Source organism: Ictalurus punctatus, chromosome 3 (genome assembly GCF_001660625.3).
Source record: "Ictalurus punctatus breed USDA103 chromosome 3, Coco_2.0, whole genome shotgun sequence".
Classification (NCBI taxonomy): domain Eukaryota; kingdom Metazoa; phylum Chordata; class Actinopteri; order Siluriformes; family Ictaluridae; genus Ictalurus; species Ictalurus punctatus.
The window spans coordinates 30,681,807-30,707,921 of NC_030418.2; the positions used below are offsets into that span (position 1 = coordinate 30,681,807).

At 38.8% G+C, this 26,115-nt stretch overlaps 2 protein-coding genes across 4 annotated transcripts in view; both read right to left on the reverse strand.

Annotated features, from left to right (window-relative positions):
- Position 1: 1 nt before the first annotated feature.
- ucp1 (uncoupling protein 1) lies at positions 2-8,450 on the reverse strand. The gene is made up of 7 exons (XM_017464537.3): positions 8,301-8,450; positions 6,903-7,036; positions 5,562-5,769; positions 5,057-5,254; positions 3,726-3,827; positions 1,205-1,385; positions 2-739 (listed from the first exon to the last, which is right to left on the reverse strand). Exons 2-7 carry the CDS (start codon positions 7,026-7,028, stop codon positions 625-627), a joined length of 930 nt encoding a protein of 309 aa, XP_017320026.1. The 5' UTR covers positions 7,029-7,036; positions 8,301-8,450; the 3' UTR covers positions 2-624.
- Positions 8,451-14,373: 5,923 nt separating this feature from the next.
- tbc1d9 (TBC1 domain family, member 9 (with GRAM domain)) overlaps positions 14,374-26,115 on the reverse strand; it is a 54,884-nt gene continuing 43,142 nt past the window's right edge. For all 3 annotated transcript variants that reach the window (XM_017464545.3, XM_017464544.3, XM_017464543.3), the window contains exons 12-22: positions 25,393-25,510; positions 24,688-24,973; positions 24,129-24,258; positions 23,892-23,990; positions 22,892-22,960; positions 21,500-21,740; positions 20,951-21,016; positions 19,337-19,423; positions 18,074-18,142; positions 16,933-17,036; positions 14,374-16,501 (exon numbers count right to left, since the gene is read on the reverse strand). In XM_017464545.3, coding sequence (XP_017320034.1) covers positions 15,806-16,501; positions 16,933-17,036; positions 18,074-18,142; positions 19,337-19,423; positions 20,951-21,016; positions 21,500-21,740; positions 22,892-22,960; positions 23,892-23,990; positions 24,129-24,258; positions 24,688-24,973; positions 25,393-25,510 — 1,965 coding nt within the window. In that variant the 3' untranslated portion in view covers positions 14,374-15,805. The remainder of the gene's footprint in view (positions 16,502-16,932; positions 17,037-18,073; positions 18,143-19,336; positions 19,424-20,950; positions 21,017-21,499; positions 21,741-22,891; positions 22,961-23,891; positions 23,991-24,128; positions 24,259-24,687; positions 24,974-25,392; positions 25,511-26,115) is intronic.

Genomic DNA, 26,115 nt, shown 5'->3' on the forward strand with positions numbered 1-26,115 from the left:
GTGTACTTTACCTAAATATGTATTTATTTTAGAAATGGACTTTGCTAGGCTACGTTTCAGGTCGTTTGCTGTCATAGCTTACGGTGGGGCTTGCACATTTCTCCTGCAAGCTTGCAGCAATCGAGCGGTGAGTAGACATACAGTAAACAGTTCAATATAAATTAAAAACACTGTCCTTTTTTAAACAAAGGATTCATTTGTATTCATAATAATTATTTTTTGAAAAAAAACAAAGACATCTTATGGGCAGTGTTGTGTGTAAAGCCACATTGTACACACAGTAGTTTAGTGGAAAAAAGGGGCAAAGTGCAAAATATGGCTTTTCATCATCCACCAGCTACCGCAGCACCACTGGACCTGTACATCATAATGCTTTATACACACACACACACACACACACACACCAGGCCCTGAGAGAAAGCATCATTCTTATCATGCAGTAAACATGAACTGGCTATGCTTTCATCTCTCTCAAAAACGCTGTATAGAGTAACGCTTAGGGTGAGCGTTCATCCTCTTTTCCTTTAGTTCAGACTAATAAGTTACATTTTTTCCTTCAGCAGTACAAATGGCAGCTTGTTCAGTGAGTCAGTGCGTTTCACGTGGAAGCGGCAGTCTTTTTCTCTACATGGTGGCTTCCATCTTCTTTTTAGAGGCCATCATGGCTCTCTTCAGCTGCTCGAACGACACAAACATGACGACGTTCCATGATCCCAGTCTGAGAAAGGAAGGCACAAATCTAGAAGGAAATGGACAGAAACACACCAATGTCAGATATACCACAACTGAAACTGGTGGAGGTTTGTTTATAGCAGGCATTGATTTCACCTCGATTTGGTATAAAACATGACATGTATGTGAATCCAGGGTTCTGGAAAAGTATGGAATTTCGGAAAACATACAGTATACGGCCCATCACACTCAGATGTAGCTAGCAAGAAAGTGAAAATCTCAATTCTTTGGATGATTTTTGTTACTTGGAAATGTACATTAGCCTTGTAGATCCAGTGCAAAACTAAAGATGTACAATAGTCTTGACTGACTGATTACAAAATTGCTTTAATAATTTGTTCATTTTTTTTTATTAATAATTTAATTACTATTCATTCCAAAGTGGTTATTATAACTGGTTATTTGATTGATTGATTGATTGATTGGTGGACAGACTGAAATGAGTAAGAATGTGTGTGAGGGTTTATCTTACCCTTTGTAGAAGGCTGTAGGCCCTTCTTTGGTCATCATGGTCCAGGCACAGTTGACGGCACTTTTGTACTGACCAGGAGGAGAGTTCATGTATCGAGTTTTCACCACGTCCACGGGAGAGGCGATGACGGTGGTGATGAAGCCGGCGCCGAACGCAGAGACGAAATGGCACGGCAGGTTATCTGTAATGGAACGGTAAACAGTAAGTGGAGTTGTGATAGTTTAATAATAATATAAGCTACACAAAACGCTTGTTTATGTAAAATGCACAATTGCAAGCAATACTTAATAGTTTAGATAAATAGTTTTGAGCAACTTTTTAGAAAAGAGCAGCGTGACAGGCTTTTTAATCTCTCGAATAATGAGGGTGCATCTCTGTGGTGTTGGCGATTGTTCAATCTGATCAATTTCTTTTAATGCTAATATTTGAACTTTGCAATGTAGCCAGAGATAACAGATCTGTTTTCAGATGTTCATTGGTGTGGAGTACACTATATGGCCATGCGACCATCTCATCCATATTTGCTTGTTGAGCATCCCATTCCAGATTTAGTCCTCCGTTGTGCTGTTATAATATCCTCCACTCTTCCAGGAAGCACTAGATTTTGAAACATGGCTGTAGGGGTTTGTGCTCATTCAGCCACAAGAGCATTAGTGAGCTCAAGCACTGATGTTGGAGCTCACTTTGTGCACAAGGGCATTGTTTTGGGCCTCTTGGTTCCAGTGAAGGGAAATTGTAATGCTACAGCATACAAAGACATTCTACAAAATTGTCTGCTTACAACTTCGTGGCAACAGCATGTGAAGGGTTTAATGATCACAAACGTATGGCCATATAGCGTATCTGTCATGGACTGGTCTCATTTAAACCGTGGCAACATACAGTCATATTATACAAGCAGCTCCTTCCTCTTGTCTTGATTTTCTGCCTCCAAAGCCAAAGTGAAGACAAACAACCTCCTCACTGCCAAAGCAATCTTTATTTCATCTTTACTACTGATGATGATGATAAATGTAATCTAGATAAAAAGCTAGGCTAGGTTGTTGGCTAATACTAGTCAAGACTAGTCAATGACCTGCTCTTAAAACTATCATTCTGGACTAATGATATTTTTTTTTAAGTTCATTACTTAATAGGCATAAAGCTTTATGGTCTCAAATTTATTTTTGAGCAAATCTTATCATTTTGATTCAAATCCATTGATACTATTCAATAGGCAGTCATGTTCTGGTTCCAGGTTTTATAGGGAACTGTGGCTATAGCACAGTAACGTTGATATTGCTGAACATCTACTATCTGCTGACGCACATGCTATCTGTTATCCATTTCCCCAGTTTTGCATAGTCACATAGGCAAATATTAATGAATAGAAAATCCATGCTTGGCTTTCTCCATGTGCTGTTATATAATCTAACAGGTTAAGCAACAGTGTATTTCTGTGAAGCTGATTACGCAGAATACAGTGTTTTTGAGGTTCACACCTATGACCCTGTCCTATCAGCATTCAGTAATACCTGGCACATGCTGCAAAATGTCAGAGAACATCTGCATAGGCAACATCTGCAAACAACATGTTTTGTCCTTCAATGAGCCACCTAAGAACCTTTTTTTTTTTTTTTTTTTTTCTTTTTTCTTTTTTTGCATTCCACTTCTGTTGGCCCATAAAAAAAAAAAATCTATATAATTAATATTCAGCAGACTGTTGCTAAAAGCTCATTTTATACCAAATAAAGAGAAGTAGTGTACAGTATATGCAGGTGTTTTATAAGATCACAGTTTAAATATAAATGGTGGATTAAATCTATATATTATTTATTTATTTTTTAATTATTAAATCTGTGTTGTTGTTCAAAAACATTTTTTAAATATTCAAAAACGATACTTAAACAAAAAACCATACTGCTTCTTCAATAATGAAATAATTTTAATATAAATTTAAAATGCCCACAGGAGATGGCTGGATACCAATCACTATTCCGCTATCGTTACGATTATCATTATGTAACTGTATCATAATTATTTCATTATGTAACCTCATTTTTAACCTGATCAGTAATATAACCTACAGTATAAAGTTCAAGTGACAAAGGTTGCCTTATAAACCTCTGCACACCGACATGGCGTTATATAGGTATCTTGTGAATGGAGCAATAAAAGACTTCTACTGTCTATCTCACAGGATGTTTTATCTCACAAGACGTTCTTGTGGATAGGCTGGATAGAGAACAGAAGGTGTGTGTATTTTGGCCAATCAGTCTTAGACGTAAACAGATGCTGCTGTTGGATTTTGGTCGATTAAACTGGCTTCAACTGGAATCGGACGCTTTGTCCTGTGTGTGTGCTAACCAGTGACAGGTTTGGAGATTAATCTGATCTCAGATCAACACTGGGAATAATGCTGAATTGCTAATAATGAAATGCACCCAATGTCTGTTTTATTATTAGCATTGTTAGCTAATAAGCATAGGTGATATGTCAGTCATTTCAGCATTTTGAGTGAATTCTTTTTAAGCACACGTACCTGACATCAACTTATGTCCAAGAATGGCTTCTTTGATCAGATCGTAAGACACAAGCTCTGTGCAGTTGACCAAGGCATTCCTGGTGATGTTGGGTAGCGTTCCTGAAAGATAATGAAATGCATTATTAGAATATTTCATTCTTTACTTCATCATCAGTACTCACTTTAACAGGAATACACAGGGTGCGAGGCAGGAATACACATGAGCACCATACACACACATACTCACACATTCATTCACACCAAGGGACAATTTAGAGTCACCAGTACACCTACCAGCATGCTTTGGAGGAAACTTTCATTTACTTTCACATTAATAATGAATGAAGTCAATCCAGCAAAACAGTACTACAGGTAATGCGATTTCAGCAAGTCCTGAAGCTTTAATTGTAGTTTTTTTTCTATAACTCCATCATTTGATTTAGACATTTTTATAGTCTAATCCAAGGTTTTACCATTGTAGTTCGGAATTCCCTGCACTCCAATTCATAAATAAATACTCCAACACATCAAACCTCTAATCAAATTTCTAATGGAAGTCTAAGTGAAGTTGTTGAACTTGCAGTATTTATATATGAATTAACATATCAAATGTTTTCTGATAACCCTATATTCAATATATAAAAGCGCTTTTAACAATGGACATTGTCTCAAAGCAGCTTTACAGAAATATATAAACACAGGATACAGATTTTAAGTGTGTGAATTTATCCATAATGATCAAGCCGGTGTTGAGGGAAAAACTCCCTTATGTGATATGAGGAAGAAACCTTGAGAAGAACCAGACTCAGAAGGGAACCCGTCCTCATCTGGGTGACATATTTTAGCTCTATTTTTGTTTATTAAACCAAAAAAATACATATGTGAATTGAGAAATGTTTACTATTGAAATGTTTAGTGAAGAAATGAGAGATATGACTAAAAATTCTCATCTAGTCCAATCAGAAAAAAACAGCACAACTTTCCAGCGTTAGGTTTCAGTTAAAATGGATAAAGCTCTATAAGAACACCTTACGTCTCATCCTAAATAGTAACATATTAAACATCGAGCAGCTGCCTTGAGACTCTCATTGGAGAGTTCTGAGAAAACCGGAATAGCACACTATTTTACCTGATGAAAGGTTTATTAATAACTTGCTAAGTGTTTTAGAGCGAGAAGAACGGAAAACTGCTCTGCAGCAATTCCGTGACCACGATTGAGAATCTCTCGTCAATAACATCGGTCATCATTAGAACACTGACACAGTGTACAATTAAAAACACATCAGGGTGAATACGCTTTCTTATCTCACAATAAAACATACAGTTTCTGTACAGATTACTCCACTGACCTTTCCAGAGTCCACGGAGGCCTTCCTGAAGGAAGATCTGTCTGTACGCCTGCATGGTTCCATTGTAGCGACGAGCGACTCCCTGTAGGTTCATCTGGGCCTGGAAGCGCACTTTCACCACATCTGTGGGCTGAGCCATGGACACGGCCATCGCCCCTGTGGTGCAGCCGGCCAGGATCCGGATACCTATATTGGGGTCTGTAGATGGAATGAATGGGCTTAATAAATAAGAAATAAAGACAATTTTCTGGTAGATTTCAATATAAAGCTTGAAATCCCTGTTTTTAAGATGTCCTGGTTGTTATATTATTGATGTGAGGTGAAAATATAACCATAAACTATAGAATTATACCTTCATACAATTTTTAACATGTATTCAGGAAAAGGAAACTATGAATGCAATCCCTAGGTCTTATCTGGTTAATGTAGTTTTTGTTCATTCTTGTGTGCATAATTATTACTGATGAAATATATATATTTTAGTTTGCCCTTTAATCTCACTCACTGTCTTTGCCTCCTGTGTAGAAGCTCTTGACGTTGTCATAGAGGCCGATTCGTATAGATGCAAAGGCCATCTGTCTCTGCAGGCCGGCCACCAGGCCGTTATAGAGTGACCGAGGCCCCTCTGTCCGCACCATGGTGCTGATCGTCCCAAACACACCACGATAACGGATGTTCTTGGTAGCTTCTACTGCCACCTTCTCACCCTGGATCTGAACACAAAACAGGAAAATGCACAAATCAGAGAGTATGTAGGAAATCTCGGACATGAGACCGGACGGACTGCTTTACTGGGATTATTGGCTAAATATTGAATATTGTACATGGAGCATATGTGTGTCAAAGGATGTTTCTTAGAGAAAAAAAATTCTCCTGTGGTTGTAGCCTCAGCAGAATGTAATGTAACGTTTTCATGCACACATTAAGGAACATTTTTGCATATTTCAAGATGTAAAAGTCAACTAATAATCCCAACTACACCACCATTAACCCAGCGCTTAATATGATGTTATATTGGCAATGATAATAACTTTATCCTGGTAAGGGTCATCCTACGAACACTGGGTCTAAGGAGGAAATACACTGTGGAGAGCAGGGCACCATGCACACACTCTTGCTCGCTCTCTCCCTCTCACCCTCTGTCTCTCTGTCTCTGTCTCTCTCTCTCTGTCTCTGTCTCTCTCTCTCTCTCTCTCTCTCTCTCTCTCTCTCTCTCTCTCTCTCTCTCTCTCTCTCTCTCTCTCTCACCCTCACTCTCTAATTGTTTCTCTCTCACCCTCTCTCTCATCGTTTCTCTCTCACCCTCTCTCATCGTTTCTCTCTCTCTCTCTCTCTCTGTCATTGTTTCTCTCTCACCCTCTGTCTCTCATTGTTTCTCTCTCACCCTCTCTCTCTCATTGTTTCTCTCTCACCCTCTCTCTCTCATTGTTTCTCTCTCACCCTCCCTCTCTCCTTCACCCTCTCTCTCTCTCTCTCTCTCTCTCTCTCTCTCTCTCTCTCTCTCTCTCTCTCTCCCTCCTTCCCTCCCTCACCCTCTCACTCTCATTCATTCAGACTTAGAGGCAGTTAATAGTCACCAAAACCTACCAGCATGTTTTTGGGAAGTGGGAGGAAAGCGTAAACACGAGGAGAATATGATATATCTAAGTATCTTACTATTGTATATCGGTTAGTCTTTAACCTGAAAGGTCACATACTTTGATACCCAAACTGTTTCACTGACGCTAAGCAGTTCATGAGACACTTTGCAAATCAATATAGGTTCAAAAGGTTCAAATGGTATGTCACAGGATACAGTTCAAACTAGACACTAATGCAGAGCACTGAACTGTGTGTGTGTATGTACCTGTAGCCGGACTTTAGCCGTGTCCAGAGGGAAGGTGACAAGATCGGCGATGCAGGCGGCTGTACCTGCACTCAGTACCTTCACTCCCAAAGGAGGAGGAACATCAGATGGCTTCAGTCCCACCATGATCACAGCTACAGACACAGAGAACAGAATCACAAGGTTGTATCCAAGTATAGTTTTCAAGCAGTGATAATACAATACAACAGATTTATTAATCAAACTGAACATATATCTATATCTAGCCATTAACAACCTGAGTCACACCTTCCCCCTATGCTGACTTTAAAATACAGCAATTTCATGCAAATGTCAACGTTTCCAGAAATTGGTGTAATAATTTTATTAATAGTGCATTACAATCCTTATTATTAATCCCTGTTATTCCTATAATTTCTACAGTGTAACACATAGAAAATCTACAAATTGAGTGAATATCCGGCATTAGACATTAGGAGACAGAGGGTGTGACACAGTGTGTCTTAGGAGCATCCATGTGTTACAATTTAATGTAATATTAATACCATTACAAAATCATTTACATCAAGTTATTAAAAGAAATAAACAAATTATGTGCAAATTATGTCTCAAAACAAACAAACAAAAAGATTTGTCAGAGTTTTACATTTTTTAATAATAAGTATCAGTTCAGTAAAAAATTTCAAATAGTGCATTCAGGCTTTAAGAAACTTCTGTATATCTGATAAATGTTAAAAACATAGCCTGTTCTGTTTTCTTCAATTAAAAAAAAAAAAAAAAAAAAAAAAAAAAAAAAATATATATATATATATATATATATATATATATATATATATATATATATATATATATATATATATATATATTTAAATACTATAATGATTATAATACTAAAGCATTTTGTAGTCTTCCCTTTTCCCAAACTCAGATTAAGTGTGACTGGATGGTGAATTTGTAGTCGTGTTGTCCGTCCATCCATCCAGCCATCTTCTATACCGCTTATCCTACAGGGTCACGTGGGATCTGGAGCCTATCCCAGGGGGCATGGGGCACAAGGCAGGGTACACCCTGGACAGGGTGCCAGTCCATCGCAGGGCACAATCACATATACACTCACACACCCATTCATACACTACAGACACTTTTGGACATGCCAATCAGCCTACCATGCATGTCTTTGGACTGGGAGAGGAAACCCGAGTACCCGTGGGAAACCCCCGCAGCACGGGGAGAACATGCAAACTCCGCACACACAGGGCCACGGTGGGAATCGAACCCGCGACCCTGGAGGAGGTAGTGGTGTTGTAATTTAGATTAATCACTGACTGGAATTAAAACCAGATCTAATCCATGCTGAGGAAAAGTTCACCGAGTGTGTTATGAGAATTTAGAGGAAATGAAGAACGAGGTGTTACTTACATTTTTCGGTCTAGTCCTCAGGTACGTAATCCCTTTGGAGATGGCAGTAGTTTTGTGTCTGCAGCAGACAGTTTGGATTAAACCTTGAGAAAGGAAGATTAATCTCTCCCTCTTTATATAATCCATCATTTCTGCAGACACTCGGAGAGGCGTTTCTCTGCAATCACAGCTGAACTCAAAGTCCACCCACACACAAGAGTGTCAATGTCCACTTCAGCGCCGGCTCAGATACGCGCGCACACACATTTTACAAAAGCTAAAAACACCTTTCTCTAGGAATTTGTAAGAGCTGTACTTTTTTTTTTAGCAGGAAAATGAATGATCTACTGTACCATGATTTATTGTTGCTTTTCACTGAGACAGATTTGTTACAAGGTGTTTGTCTTTTAGTGCGTTAAATCGGACACCAATTAATTGTACAAAGGTTATGGATTATTCTTGCCTGTTTATTAACTAAATTACACAGATTTGCTGTTTGCTTGACCTTATTTCCAACAGGGCAGGAGGCTCGACCGAGCTCGCAGCCAATCAATGCTCAACTCTGGGACCAAGCACTCCGGGTATTAAAAGGACGATTGGACGCCCAGTGGAGTGATGTTTACTGCATATTATGAGCAAATACTCATGATGTGGATGGTGTGCGTATCTGGTTTGACTTTTATTGTATCTCATACAATGCTAGACATTAAAAAAAAATTCCTAGACAACCCATTTCTATACCATTTGACTTTACTTTTAAGTAATTGCATCAGGTAAAATAAAATCAATAAAATAGTACAAATGTCTTCTGATAGACATTTTTAATGTTGCAAGTTTTATTGGTGAAATTTCTAGGCATAATTTATAATTTTTTTTAGACAGCACATTTCTAGATATATTACTCTTAATAATAATAATAGTAATGAACTTTTAATAATAATAATAGTAATTAACTTATAAGCTACTCATTCTATCAGGAGATCATTTTTCTATTTTTATGCATTTAATTTTTTTTTAATTAAGCAAAACTATTGTTACAACTAAAACTCATAACTCAGACCTCTGACTAGGAAAAACCTCCTCAACACTGAATTCTTACTTGGAAACAGGATGGTCTCCTCAACTCCGAGTTCAGCAAGCGATCAAATCAACATGCCTGCTCACAGCATCAGTATGAAAAAAAAACCCCCACTACTTTTAAACAATTTTCACTGTATATATTCGTATATATTTTTCCCCTCTTTGTAGGTCAAAAATTATGTAATTCCGATTTCTGAAATCCCAGTTAAGTCAAACTCGGCATATCTACCAATAGAATAAGACAATTTCCTTACTTACAATTAATATAAAACATGTCTAGAGTGATAGAAAGGTTCTATCTTATTATTTTAGTTGTATAATGAACAATATTAGATAAAGCCCTATATATTAAATATACATGAAAATATCTTCTAAAATATGTTTGCAGTGTAACACACACACACACACACACACACACACACACACACACAAAAACCTTGTATGATAGAAGCACCCATGTGTTACCATGATATATAGTTATAATACAATTACAAAATCATTTACATCACACAATGGAAAAAAAATTATTTGCAAATGATGCATATATATATATATATATATATACACACACACACACTATAATCTGCCAAATGTTTGTGGACACCTGACCATCACACCCATATGTGGTTCTTCCCCAAACTGTTGCTACAATGTTAGAAGCACACAACTGTATAGAATGTCTTTGTATGCTGTAGCATTATAATTTCCCTTCACTGGATCTAAGATGCCCAAATCTGTTCCAGCATGACAAGGCCCCTGTGCACAAAGCGAGCTCCATGAAGACATGGTTCGCCAAGGTTGGAGTAGAAGAACTTGACTGTCCTGCACAGAACCCTGACCTTCAACCCCACCAAACACCTTTGGGATGAACTGGAACGCCCCAGATTGCACCCCAGACCTCCTCAACATCCCAACATTAGTGCCTGACCTCACTAACGCTCTTGTAGCTGAATGATCACAAATCCCCACAGCCACGCTCCAAAATCTAGTGGAAAGCCTTCTCAGAAGAGTGGAGCTTATTATAATAGCAAAGAAGGAATAAATCTGGAACAAGCACTGTTCAACAAGCACGTAATGGGTGTGATGGGCCAGGTGTCCACAAACTTTTGGCCCTATAGTGTATTTGAATCAGTTTAAAATCAAATTAGGTGTAACGCCTACAGACACAAGTCAATATCAAGTTATATTAATCCCTCTGCACTTATGTAAAGAGTAAACGTATAACTGTATTGATTTACCATTTTATGATATCATGACATTAAATAATGCTAATGCTAATCAAGTTACCTTCATCTAAAAGCAGGAAGCAGGTAAACACGTTAAAACCAGTCAACGTCCTAGTTTTCAGAGAGAGAACACCGAGTGACGTCTGTGACTGAAGTTCATTGGGAGACAGATAACATTCTTGCTTCACTGCATGTTTTCTCATTGGAGTGCCTACGTAAAAAATGTGCCCAGCGCACATAAGACCATCTTACTGTTGCAAGAGTTTATCTGTTGGCCCTGAGTAACGCAAAGGAGTCTTCCTTATGTAACGTTTTCCGGCGCTACACCATGAACCTGCAGTATAGAATTAATCGAAGAGATGTAGGCAGTTACTGAGTCACAGCTCCTCTTATTACAAGATTAATTAAGAGAAAATAAAGTTTGATATCTGTTATCACAAGGGAAAAGCATTAGTGCCAGTGTGTTTAAAGTGATTGGATTTTGGTGTTTGGATTAGATTAAGTCTTGAAATGCCACTAAAATATCCTAAAATTCAACTTCAGGACAATGCAGTTAATAGACAAGCTAGGGATAAGCTGAGGTTCAGGGATTTTAATCTACACATACAGCAGGAGTGCCACAGATGAAATACTTGTACTCTGTGCACAATAAAGTTTAAAGTAATCAAATTTGGCAGATGATTTTATATAAAGTACTCAAGTGAGGCAGAATAGAGACCAAGCACAGAGCATCTCGACTGCGAATACCAGAACTGGCACTCTGATTCATACTCACAACCTTCTGATGACTAGCACAAAATATCTAGAACATCTACATATTCAGAGATGACATTTATTATTTATAATTATTTATTTATTTAATAGAACTAAGAATTATGTAAAAACTTAACAAGTGTAAGCCACTGCATCAATATTACACCATTTTGCCATTAAATACACTAAAGACTTTTACCAAAAACCTAATACTACTACATAAATACTAATATTTTATTATATAATAATACAATTGAGACAAGTTTTTACCCGTTTCAGAAATCCCAGGAGCAGTGAATAACAGCTGTGAATTAATCACATGGCACCATGCACACACACATTTTCACATTTATTCACATCTAGGGGCAATTTAGAGCTGCCAGACCACTTACTGGCTCATTTTTAAAAACCCTGGAGGAAATCTGACCTGCTGTGCCAGCACGACACCTGTGAAACGTAAGTTTATCTGAATAACAATAGCATAGACTTAATATGGATTCTAACAGTGTTAATAGCTGTCATCTCTTAAGTACCTGCGATCGATTGGCACCCTGTCCAGGGTGTACCCTGCCTTGTGACCGATGCTCCCTGGGATAGGCTCCAGGTTCCCCATGACCCTGTAGGATAAGTGCTATAGAAGATGGATGGATGGATACAGTAAATGGATGGATGGATGGATGGATACAGTAGATAGATGGATGGATGGATGGATGGATACAGTAGATAGATGGATGGATGGATGGATACAGTAAATGGATGGATGGATGGATGGATGGATACAGAAATGGATGGATGGATACAGTAAATGGATGGATGAATGGATGGATACAGTAGACAGATGGATACAGTAAATGGATGGATGGATGGATGGATGGATGGATAGTGTCTTAAGTAGTCACTATGTACAAATAATGCAATTTAAACCGTTCATTAGCTCGAACATGTTTGGTATATGGCGATTGCAATGGAGCTACGACATGCAAATTCATCTCTAAACCATCAGACTATAACTTCACAGCTCCAGTTAGACACAAATGCATGCCTTTTCTTTTTTAGAGTAGATTGAGTCAAATGTAATGTTGGATTGAAGCAACACAAAAAAAAAAAAAAAAAAAAAAAAAACATACTGTAGCTAATTATTTGTTTTACACAGCTATAGATGATTATCTTTCCCTCGCCCACATAACTGATGACTGCTCAGTTGAAACTTACTGAAACTCACTAATTTACCAGGAAAAAAACACTTTGAAACTGCTGAGCTCAAGTGTTGACTAGGAACAGCCCCAGCCTATAAATAAAACACTGTCCTGAGGGTAAACTTTAACACGTTCCTTAGCTGTATCTCTGATTACAGAGAATAAATGAGTGCAGCTGACTCAGCATGTCTAGTGCAGATAGACATACTAATCCAATAAGGAGACACAGTGATAAAAGCACCTGTGAGATCATTAACTAATTAATGTACAGAGAGAAAAAATGATCTGAGGTCTGTTATGACCGAATAGCTGGGGGAAAACATGCTAAATTCCCAGGAGTTCACGGACACAGTGTTAACCTCAGTGTCAGTCAGTGCTCTGTGTGTGCAAGTGAAACATGAAGAAATGTCAATAATGAGCATCATCTTGCAAACGAACTGTGGAAAGGTTTGAAGCAACCGGACTGCCCTGATTGGATGATTAGACCAACACCCACACGCATCATCAGCTAGATGGAAAGAAAGCCAAATCAGTTCGAGTCACTCAGCTGACCAATAAGAGATGACTCTTTCTACTCCTCCCTTTTTCCTCGAAAGTGATAGATAGGCAAAGACTAATATTTGTCAAAATAATCAAATGTGTATATATGTATATGTATATTTTATATATAATTTAAATTATTATTCATCTTTGCTTGTCTATTGTTAAATCATTCAATTAAATTATACTCTTCCTTTTAATTGACAAAACATGCATTTGATCAAATTGCACTGATTGATTAACAGCATTTATACCGCAGCACTGAATTCTCAATGCTGATTGGTCAGAAGGTGTTGATGAATTTTCTATGATAGCAATTCTGACAATAGCAAACTATTCGTGCAATTGCACGAAATTGTCTTTCGCCGTGATGCTTGTTGGTAAATGCAACCTTTTATCTGTACTCGTGTTCGACGCACGTGACTCAAAATGGGCTTTTGCTGATTGCACGTTGTGATGACGTCGCATGACGCGTCTCGGCCCAAACCTGCGGTAATTTTGAAAAATTGCAGAGTCTGCTTAGTTTTGCGTTAATATCTACAATCGCAAAATCCTAGAGGGACTGTCTGTTAATGCGGATCATTCTTCATACAAGTCCCTGTGTGAGTTGTTACTACTGAAACAATAATGTATTAAAGGGAGCGCACTGATGTAAATGTGATTTTCCACAACAAAAAAACCTGAGAAATCCTATATGGCCTGAACAGATTTTTTAAAAAAAATTGTATAATTGTTGATATGATGTGATATAATGTAATATATTATATGGTGATATGTTTCTTTAGGAGATGTTTATTCAACATTTTTGGAAGGAGTCTCCAGTGTCAGTAACAGTTAGAGGCTGTAAAAGTTTTCCATCATGAGAAAGTCTTTGGGGTTTCTTGCTAACATGACAATTAACTTCACAAAAAAGAGAAAAAAAGAGTGGCTAGTTTATAGCTGTTATAATGTAAGTGATAACAGGAACTAAATTGTTGCAGATCTTCCAGAATATTAAATGTAACTATAAGCAGATAAAAAGTACATTCTTGAGTCCTTCTTTAATTAATAAATAAATAAATAAGCATTGGGCAATTTCTGCAGTGTTATTGGATTTGATGTCAGCGTGGTAAGAGTAACTCTGCTTCACCACACCACCCCCACTGTTAATTATTTTCTTTAGTTTTTTTATTCCTAACGTAATAAATCTCTCGCATGTAGCCGATAAAGTGTAGAACCAGGGCAGGGCAAAGCCGTGGCACGCACATGGCAACACTCCTACATTAAAATACACGCATGGAGAATAAGAGGATCGCACACTTTTCGATAGGTAGCATAGTACATATTCTTTTGTACTTTTTAATTATTTGGAGCAAATCTTTACGGGACACTTAAAACAGTTCACAGAGAAACTACTAAAAACAGCAGCATTAAAATGATTTAACAAAACAAAACAAAACATAAAAGCATACGTGATAGTGGACCGTCATGCCACATGCGTGTGATGGTGAGGAAAGAAAGGAGGAAAATAAACTGTAAACCTTCAGAAAGGTTGTTATGTGGTGTGTTATGTATGAGATAAAGGAGTTAGTGAGATCGGTATGGTAAAATACAGTACATCATTACATGGGTTACAGCGAAGAATTAAAGGAACTCAAAGTGCAGGTGCCAGAAACAGAACTATGACCGACAGCAAAGTGGATAGATGATGAATCCTAGACTGCTTCCTCTTCAACGCATATTGCACTGTTCAAGCCTTAGGCGCTCTATCTAGTGCATTATTGGTCAAAAATAAGGAGACACAGCCATAGACCGTAGATGTCTGGAAGCATTAATGTAGTGATTTCCGACAGGAGAGAGTTGAATCGGAGACGAATCAGTCATGCTTCGTCTTTAAAGCAGGGAATCCGGTCATTTCTGTTCTCTTCATCCACTTCCAGTCTCATGGCTTCACATGTGTCCTACATTCAAAATATAATCACCGTGCTAAAGGAACAGCGTCACTCAGAAATGCTTCTCTTAGCCAAACCCAAACAGTTCAGCATCCCAAAAGCAGCACTTTTTGAGTGACGTATTCCTTTAAGTCGACTTAACCAAGTTCCTTTCGCGTCTCAAAGACGAGGACTGGTCACTCCCTGAATAGGCGATCGATATAAGTGTAGACATGACACGACTATACACAGTCTACCTGTATTACATACTGTTAAATAGCAACATTATTACTCCATATAAAGTACACCAAGCATATAATATGTATGCAAGTCCTTCCTGGCTTTTTACAGATTAAAAAGATGAGAATCTGTTCGTTCCTGTTTCAAAAGCGAAGATCCTTCACAGTCCTTCTGATCCAGAATCTCAAACTCTTCAGGGTGAATTCACATTAACGAAAATACGCAGCCAAGAGCCACTTGTTTCCTTTCTAAAATATCCAGTGTCTCAGAGAAATATACAGGATTTAAATAGATTAAGAAAAAGGTAGTCGAGATGATGGCGGTGTGTGTACATATGCAGATCTTTAAACACGGATTGGAGATCAGTTTGAAATACGGATCGACCTTTTGTAGCATTTTTTTTTTTTTTTTTTTTTTTTTTTTTTTAAAAGACATGGGTTTGCAACGTTTTCTCTGGTGTTGAAAACTAGTTTTGAGTTTGTGGCCTGTCTCATTTTGTGCATGTTTGTAACGTTGACGTAAACTTTAAAGGTAAACGCGGAGGACATCAGTCAGTATTGTAAGACTGTCCATCCAGAAGTTTAGCCCGAGAGCGAGATCTCATAATCGCTGACGGACGTGTGCGTCTGCCCCGCCTTACGCACGTTCTTAGCGTTCGCAATGCGAGCCGCGGTGTCCATAGGTTTTTCAAAGTAGCGCACCAAAGCTTGTTCAGTGAGCACAGAGGCCAGAAACTGCTCAAAAGTTATGGCCCAGTCCTTATCGATACTGGCGCTGTGTGGGATCCCCTCTCCTCCGGCACCACTGCGCACCAGCACCGTGTCCTCAGCAATGTCCTCACACTGAAGCTTCTCGTCCATCTCGTGTGAGCCGGCACTCAGCACCGAGTACGAGGACACGGACGTGTCGTCTTTGGTCTCGTCATCTGAGACGAGCATGGCCGAAGATGCACCTGTGTCTTTGGGTGATTCGTCCAGCTTGATGTCCTCCATAGGCGCCGTGTTGGGAATCTTGCCTTCAACGGAGCGGTTTAACGAATCCTCCCGAGTCCTCTGCTGCTTCCTGCATCTTACGGTGGTGGCCCGCTCCTCGTCTTCGTCCTCCTCCTCATCGTCGGCATCATCCTCCTTGCTAGAGGGGCTGCAAAAGAGCTTTCCCACCTCCCCCATCTCCAGCAGCAGGCTGGTCACCGTGGCTGTGGCGTGGTACAGCTCCTGCTCATTAGCGTCCTCGCTGAACATGTTATACAGCGTCTTACACAGCTCGATGAACTGACCCTGAGAGGCAGAGGGAGGAAAAAAAATGAGAAGGCAAGACGGAGGGACCGAGTGAGAGATTGAGGAGAAAGGAGAGAGAGAAGACAAGAAAGAGATGGGAGGGAGGGGGGATAAGCAAGTGGGATGGAAAGGAGGGGAAGAGCATAGAAGGGAGAGATGACGAGGAAGAAATGAAGGGAAAATGGAGAGATAGAGAGCGAGAGAGAATAGATAGGTAAAAGTAGAGAGCAAGAGAAGAAATGAGAAACAGAAAGGTAGAGCGGGAAGGAGATGTGGTAGAGTGAGGGAGAAATGGAAGAAGGGAAGGACAAAGGAGTTAGAAAGAGAGATTGTAGTTTAAAATGAAGGATTGCTTGAACACAGCACAGTATTAATCATGTTGAAAGTAAACTGCTGTAATATGGAAAATGAACAGAGAGCTATTTGGGTACCTGGTTGAGTTTTGGGAGATCCTTCATGTTCTCGGTTTTAGATTTTGTCTCCTGGTTCCACAGGCGCAGGTACGTACGATAATCCGGCGTCTGCATTTTCTTCACTGGAGCCGTTAAAAAAAACAAAAAAAAAAAAAAAAAACAATTAAAGTCATATAACCAGAGATTACATTTCAAAAAGGGTTTATCGCTGCACGTTAAGCTGCTCTCATTAAAGTTTAAACCCCGCAGTGATTTCTGACATGGTGAGGGTTTAAAAAGATCAAACGGATATTAAACACGTTACACGTACATGCTACGGACCAAAAGAGCGGATCGGTCACGCTTCACATGCCTTCATTTCACACCCAACATCACATTAAAGCAACAGAACTATTTTCCTCTTACCCCAAATGTACTTTATAAGCCTTAACATGTTTAGGGTTTGAAGTTTGCTTCTTTAGATCTTTAGAACCCCCCCAATACAGATAATGGAGTCTTATAGACACCAGTATAGCGTCAATCATGGCACATTAAATACTTATGAGTTGTTCAGTATCTCTAACAGACCTGTTTGTATGGTTTCTGACACTGAATGACGCACAACTGTCTATAAAAATGTACAACTAGACATAAAAACTGCAGTAGCTTCATCTAGCAATAAGCCAGGATAAAACATTTATGCTGTTATGCTGGTGTGCTGTTATAGGATGATAAACAATGGCAGGCTGGTGTGATATGGCAAGATGGAAAATTACAGCTTGTCATGTTACAAAGAAACTGTAAAATGTGATGTTTTTACAATGCTAGTTTGTTGTTAGCTACGTTAGACTCTATAATTTGGGCAAAGGGGAAGTCTTGTCCCTTTAAAATTCTTGCTATGGTCTGGTCAGACCTACAGAGGTCACATGACTTCTGAGGATTCCTGAACTTTGGTCACAATGAGTGACTAAAAATATGAAAACATCATCTGATGAAACTCTTGCACCAATGATTAAAAGAGCATGAACGCAAAGCTTTAAATAGAGAAAGTGGACAGAAAGACCACCAGAGGGCGCTAACTACTGCACTTAGAGACAAAAACTGCAAGCAAAACAATTCAGCTGTGAAAGGACGCAGTCCTCTGTGTGTGTGTGTGTGTGTGTGTGTGTGTGTTTCCTACCTTTTTCATTCTTGAACGTGACTCTGACAAATCCGTCATCTTTCTCGCTCCTGCTCTTAGAGACGAGGCCTGTGTTAAAGACAACACAGGTCACGTTAACTCAAATACTATCTACAGAGCGTTTGCGTATGAGGGATTTTTACATATTTATTCTATATACCCTGAAGGTATCAGGGTCCGAACATAAGTCAATACAATGAAGTTAAGATAATAAAAGAAATTCTGATAATATCAGTCGGTATAATTGTATATTAGGGTACACTCCGGTCAATTCAAGTCGATTCTCAGAATATTGTGAACAAAATATGAATGAAGAAAAATATTATTGAAAAGACTCCTTTTTGATTTCTGAATCATAAAATATGCAAAACGATGTGCATATATATATATATATATATATATATATATATATATATATATATATATATATATATATATATATATATATATATGAAACATTGCTATAAACACAAGTTTAATATTGTAAACAAAATGTACTACAGGTTCACCATATATTCAAAATAAATATATAAACACATTTATAAATTCTCCTGAGGACCTAAATGATTGACTTAACTTTAATGAGCTCTGTAGCTGTAACAGAGCTCCAAAGTCGGCTAAAATGACCGTATTCTGAAGAGCTCTTTTTGTAATTTTTGCAACGTATAATGCGTGTTGATCTTCACAATGCAGAGCTATCTGTCTATCGGACTCCACAAGTAAGATCTCGCACTTGACTCTCTACGAAAGAACCCGATCATGTGACCAGCGTGCTCTATATATGTTTTAACTTTGTGCTCTTCAGATTGGGACCTCTGGTGTTCATACTGTGCAATTGCATCACATGCATAACTAACAGAACGTCGATTTCCACGGTGTATCGTTACACCCCTATTATATATGATTAAAAAGTATCCCTATAACCATACATAGAACGGTACACAGGGCTTTCATCACAATACTGAATTTCTCAAACTCAAACAGCAGAAACAGGAATATAACAACAAAATATAAGAATATATAAGGCTCTAAGAATGGATGTTGTGAATACGGTCTATATTATAGTGTATTTTCCTATTAACTTTATGCCGTTATCTTTTAAGCTAAAAGATCTGAGCCCATAGAGCACTGAAAAACAAAAATATAAAAATATCTTGGTAATAAACTCAAGAAAGCAAACACAGCATGAAACAAACTAGACACACTGAATATATGAAGCGACAGCACTGTCAGTGTGTGCATGCTGTTGTGTTGTGTGTGTACCGTTGGAAGTCTCAGGGGTGATGTCCTCAAAGAAGTACTGTGTGGCCTCAAAAGCCGAATCTGGCTCATCCTGCTCATGATGTACATCTGAAAGGGGGAAAAAAGAAAGAAATTAAAAAATGAGTGCTGCTGCTGTTTGATGTGAAGTCCCAAGTTTTTCAGTAGAGCTGTGTGAGCTAGCCGAAAATAGCATTTCGCGCTACACACTGTGACAGAGATGGTGCCTTAAAGTTGATCAAATTTAACCAACAAGGCGGTGATTTGAAATTCAAGACTGGCCTGCTTTAATTAACCGAATATTTTTTTCATGTAACTGATGTGAATGGTCGTTACAGATTTTATTTTCTATTTTTTTAAAATTGTGCAATTATTGATAGTTTTCTGTAAAGAGATGTTTATCGAACATTTATGGAAGGAGTCTCCAGTTTCAGTCTGCTGTAATCGTCAGACGTACAGCTGTAACTTTAAGTTTTCCACATGGGGAAGTCTTCGGGACAGCAGAGTTTGTGGTTTCTCAGTAACATGACTGTCATATTAATCACTGTTTATACCGGCTATAAACGAAATGATAACAGGAAGTAACTTCTTTTGCAAACAATAAATAAAATGACGTTTCATTCTTTAATAACTAAGAGGAGTAAGACAGCACATGATGTGATGAAAATAATCAACTTTGGGGAATTAGGAAAAGTTACAGCAACTCACCCCACCATTGATTACTGTCATATATTACATTTTTAAATGTGTGTTTAAGGAGACATTTATCCATAATAATGAGAAAATGCAGTGTGGTGTATGGAAACTGGTAAGGAACAGAAAAATCAATATAATATTATATTAAGAAAGGCAGTTAAAGTAAATATAGCAGTACGAATGATATGCTCATTAATATTTGCAAGCAAGTGCTTACAATTTGGTGCAATATTTAATGGATTTTTGACAGTAGTAATGTGAAGTAATTAAACAAGCACAGTTAGATGGGGAGAGAGAGAAGGGGAGAGGGAGAGAGAGAGAGGAGAGAGGGAGAGGTAGAGAGAGGAGGGGAAAGAGAGAGGGGGGAGAGAGGAGAGGGAGAGAGAGGGAGAGGTAGAGAGAGGAGGGGAGAAAGAGAGAGAGGGGGGGAGGGTGAAGAGAGAGAGGGGAGAGGGAGAGATAGAGTGGGGGGGTAGAGAGAGGGGGGAGGGGGGAGAGAGAGGGGAGAGGGAGAGACAGAGAGAGAGGGAGAGAAAGAGGGGGAGGGAGAGAAAGAGGGGGAGAGAGAGGGAGGAGAGATAGAGTGAGAGGGGGAGGGAGAGAGAGGGGAGAGAGAGAGGGAGAGAGAGGGGGGGGAGAGGGGGGAGAGGTAGATAGAGAGGGGGAGAATGAGAGACAGAGAGAGAGGGGGAGAAAGAGGGGGAGAGAGAGAGAGTGGGAGAGAGGGGGGAGAGGTAGATAGAGAGGGGGAGAGAGAGAGGGAGAGAGAGAGAGAGGGAGGGGGAGAGAGGTAGAGAGAGGGGGAGAGAGGTAGAGAGAGGGAGAGAGAGAGAGAGGAAAGGAGGAGGAAGGAAGGAACAAAGCACTATGCAGATACACATGCAGATCTGCACACACTCACACACTCAGATCCTGTTTTACCTGGCAGTATGTGCATCTTGTAGAGGAGCTTTAGTTTCTCAGTCAGGTCACCGTGGCACAGGACACCTACAACACAGAACAACAGCTACACATAAACATGCTGAACATCCTCACGCAGCACCACCTTCAGGCTCAAGATACAGTGACTTAGGAAATAGAACTGCTTAATTAAAAGATTTTGACCCATTTCTGGGCATTACATAAGACCATCCTGCACTCAGGTTCCTTTGGGTTTATGTGAAAGACCATGTTTCCACTGCAGGAACTTTTTCATGAACTTTCCAAAACAAGAAACAGGGCTCATTTTTGTTCCTTTGATAGTTCCACTAACCACACAGATTTAGTACTTTTTGTTAAACCAAGAATTATTCGGATGAAGCATTTGCCCAATATAGCAAAAGAAACAGGATTTAGAAATGATCAGAACTCTTTTGGACGATACATGATGTCAACCAACGGCATCTTTTCAAACTGCTGCTCATGCTGCATCACAGGGCAGTGTAACAGCGCTATCCAGTCTCACACTCAATACTCACACCCTGCACTCACCGAGGCCGTTAATGAACTCTCGGAAGTTGATGAGAGCGTCTGCGTTCTGGTCGAGCAGGCGGAAGAAGCGGACAGCCAGGCCATCGGTGTGTGTACCGCTGGCCCAGGGAAAGAGCACCGAGAACAGCCCCTTAAACTGTTCCAGGTCCATGCGGTACTGCTCCAGGTAGGGCAGACTCGGGTCATGACGGTCCATCGGGTTACTCGTGCCGCCCCAGTAACAGCTGGTCAGGTGTTCGGCCTGGACGGATCAGCAGAGGAGGAAAAGCATTACAATCCCAGTATTAACAAATATCGGAAATAAAAGCGCAGTATAAGCAAACCGAGAGATTTGTCCAGCAGCAGTGTGTTATCAGTATCACACTGCAGGATTTTGTTGAATAAACGGCTCCAGAGGAGCCATAAATCTCAGTAGTAAGGCCAGATACGCTTCAGTGACTCGTTCGTGTGTGTGTGTGTGTGTGTGTGTGTGTGTGTGTGTGTGTGTGTGTGTGTGTGTGTGTGTGTGTGTGTGTGTGTGTGTGTGTGTGTGTGTGTGTGTGTGTGTGTGTGTTGCTTAACAGCTAGCGCACAGTGAAGCCATCAAACTGAAGCTCATTTTACTGAGGTCTTGACCCTACTGGCAGCCTCTTCAAAGATAAAGAACATCTCTGTCCAACACACTCACATCTTCTAATTAGGCTTGCTTAATTGTTTCAAATTATGGCTGTCAAATTCCATTAAAAATCGCATGAATTACCTGCATGCAAATATTAATAAGCCTATAATATTATACGCTACATATAGAGTGAACGTCTTAAATAAACCCGGTATAAAACTGAAATCGGTGTCGCTTTCTCAAACTAAAACAATCCCAAGCATGATTTTATCAGTAACTTTAACACTTGACACGTTTTTTGTTGTTGTTGTTGTTGCTGCTGATATTTTAACACAATTTATTATTATTTTCTACATTATCAGGAATCAACATAAAAATCCATCAGCTTTTTAAATGCAACACACAGGCCTTCTGTTCAATATACACACTCACTACATAGGGCATATATATATATATATATATATATATATATATATATATATATATATATATATATTATATATATATTATATATATATATATATATATATATATATATATATATATATATATATTTAAATTCTTATGTATATTAGGTGGTTAAAAAAATAAAATAAAATAAGGCAGACTGCAGTAATATATGGATAATATGAGCAGTTGGGGAGAAATTATTTACTGCAACTGTAGGGTGCTATAAAAAAAAAATTTCAATCCTAAAACATTACATGTTGGCTGGATCTTCAGCAGAATAAAGTGGCCTGAGACAAAAATTCAGGCTCTTAGGGGGAAAAAAAAGTGCACTGACTGTAACCTACCTTAAATAATGAGTAAAGCTCTTCCAGCTCATCTATGCTGAACGCTGTCTCTGTTACTATAGTTCGAACCTGCAGCAGAGGAAGGAAATAGAGGAGGAGAGAGAAATGGAAAAGGAAGAGTGAGGGGAAGGATGTGTAAAGTGACTATAATGCATAATGTTAAATGCATATGGGGGGCCAGTGGTATTGAATTTTCCTAAACACATGGAATAGTCAAAGTGTCTAACCACTTCCTGACAGAATTCACATTTGATTGTGAATATATATATATATATATATATATATATACACACATATATATATACACACATACATACATATACATACATACATATACATTATATATATATATATATATATATATATATATATATATATATATATATATATATATATATATATGTATGTATGTATATATACATCCTCAAAATCAAATGTGACCAGTATGAGGGGGTGTGAGAGCGATGACACCAAATTTAACACACCTGCTCCCCATTCACATCTGAGACCTTGTAACACTAACAAGTCACATGACACCGGGGAGGGAAAATGGCTAATTGGGCCCAATTTGGACATTTTCACTTAGGGGTGTATTCACTTTTGTTGCCAGCGGTTTAGACATTAATATCTGTGTGTTGAGTTATTTTGAGGGGACAGCAAATTTACACTGTTACACAAGCTGTACACTCACTACTTTACATTGTAGCAAATTGTCATTTCTTCAGTGTTGTCACATGAAAAGATATAATCAAATATTTACAAAAATGTGAGGGGTGCACTCACTTTGTGAGATATATATATACATATATAATGTATATATAATTTGATGCCCAAAAATTGTCATTACAGCTCTTGAAATAAAATAAATAAATAAATAAATAAATAAATAAACAATGATCTTTGGGGTAAATGTACAGTAGGACGTTTGAATAATACACACACAAAACATTCCTAAACCATAAGTCAGCTTGTTAAGATAGTGTACGGAGTGAGCGATTACCACGTTGCGTTTAGTCGTGTCCTCTATAGTCTGGATGACCCTCAGCCTCTGCTTGAAACGCATCTGTTCGATCACGTCCGCCCGAATAGAGCCGAATTTCTGCACACAGTGACAGATAACGTGAGTTAATCGGCTGAAAAACGGCTCTGCGACCGCCTGAAACGAACTGAACAAGCAAAATAAAATATAAATACAAAAATCATCAGAAAAGACACACAAAAGCAGACAATTTCATACCTCATAGGAGCTGCGGACCAGTTTAAAGATGTCCACCTCGGGATGAGGCTCTCCATCATCAGTGAGGAGAGAGTGCAGGTGTGGGATTGGGGGAAGGGTACTGTCCTTATTGGTAACACTGTCTAGATACCTACACACACACATAACATGGTATGATGATGTAGGTCAGAAATAAAACACTGTCATATGCTGTTCTAGGAAAATAAATGATCAAATGAATTTTCATACACAAGCAGGTCTGGGTTTTATTCCTTTTATACCACAGGAATTTGTTAACAATTAATCCCGTTCTCATTCATGTTAAAAAAAAAAAAGCTAGAAACTATCGCTACGTCACTTTCTCTTGAAGCGAATGAGCACATAAATACTGCTTTTCAACATCCTCAGCCATGAAGACTTTCCCATGATGGAAAACTTAAAACGTACAGCTTTTAACCTCCGGCTGTTGCAAAGCACTGACACTGGAAACTCCTTCCATAAACGCTAACTAAACGTCTCCTTACAGAAAACGTCATCATATCGATGATTAGACTTTTAGGCTTTAGCGACTCGCTCTGACCTGCCGAGTACCGTCATGGCTTCTCCGTCGTCCTTGCAGTTGAGTAACTGGTGGATGTTGGCGTCGAGCACGGACAGCGCCAGCTGAAAGATGAGCTTAATTCCCTCGTAGAAGAAGCAGTCAACCACCACCACGGCACTCTCGAACGGCATGACGGACAGGAAGAGCGTGAGGAACCAGGACAGAGAGATGGTGGAGATCACACCCAGCTCCTGCATGCAGTCGTACAGCTGAGGAACGTGCACACGGGCCAACTCCTCGAACACACCCTGATCCACCAACGCACCTGTGTGTGTTTGTGAGAGATCAAGAGAGCATCCACACATCCACGACACACAGGCATGCCCACACACGCACATAAAGAACAGGATTAGATACAATCTTGTTTTAAATTTCAATCCACAGAAAATAAGGGTAGAAAATAAGAGACACAAGAAGATAAAAATTTTAGAATTACATGAGCATAAAAATAATAATCATCCAATTCAATGTCATATTTTTTGGAATATTAACAAGTAACATTTCAAAATAGCAGCACACAAAATGTATTATATTAAAATTGTAAAAAATAAACGAATGAAAGAAAAGAGGAGATTTCTCTGTGACCCCATTTGTAAATCAAGCGACCCTATATGGGGTCTAATTTGGGAATCCTTGGATTAATGCTTAAATCTGATCTGTTTGTGTTTAATAATCATGACTGACCCACGACTCTGGTGTTATAGTAGTCTGGAAGCATCCTTTCACACAGTGCTACCAGCAGCCAGAAAGCTTCCTCCTCTTTAGCATAGAGCAGCAAAACCGACGTCACGATGTTCATCGCCTGAACAGAAACAACACATAATGTAATGCATCCATCCATCCATCCATCTTCAGTCAACACTTTATCATGGTCAGAGTTGCAGTGCATCTGAAATGAGTGTGTGTGTATGTGTGTGCAGAAATTTTCACATATGCACTTTATTCAGGAATTCAACAGTAATTAACCAGATTTCTATGTGAATGCAATGAGTCTAAATCCTGTGAAGACTGATCCAACAATCGAGCCGTATGAGGCCTGGTACAAGTTCTGCAAAATGATCTGAATGTGTGAACAGACAAAAATAGTAACGGTACTAGGCTGATACCAGCAAATAAAAATTAACTAAAATAAAATGGTGGCTCGGATACCAGAGATCCTGTAACAAGACTGGAATTTCTGGAAAGACTGGAAAAGAAATGTCCTTTTGAAACTGGAATTGTTTACATATATACAGATTTAACCGTGTTTTTTCTTTAGTTACGATTTTTATAAAGTATACTTGACACTTTATTATATTTATTACATTTTGAGTATAAGTGATTCTTGTGAAAGAATTCAACTGTGAAGCGCTCAATAAAAATTATACAGTTTAAAGCTTTGTAGTATTTAAAGAAAAAATATCGGAT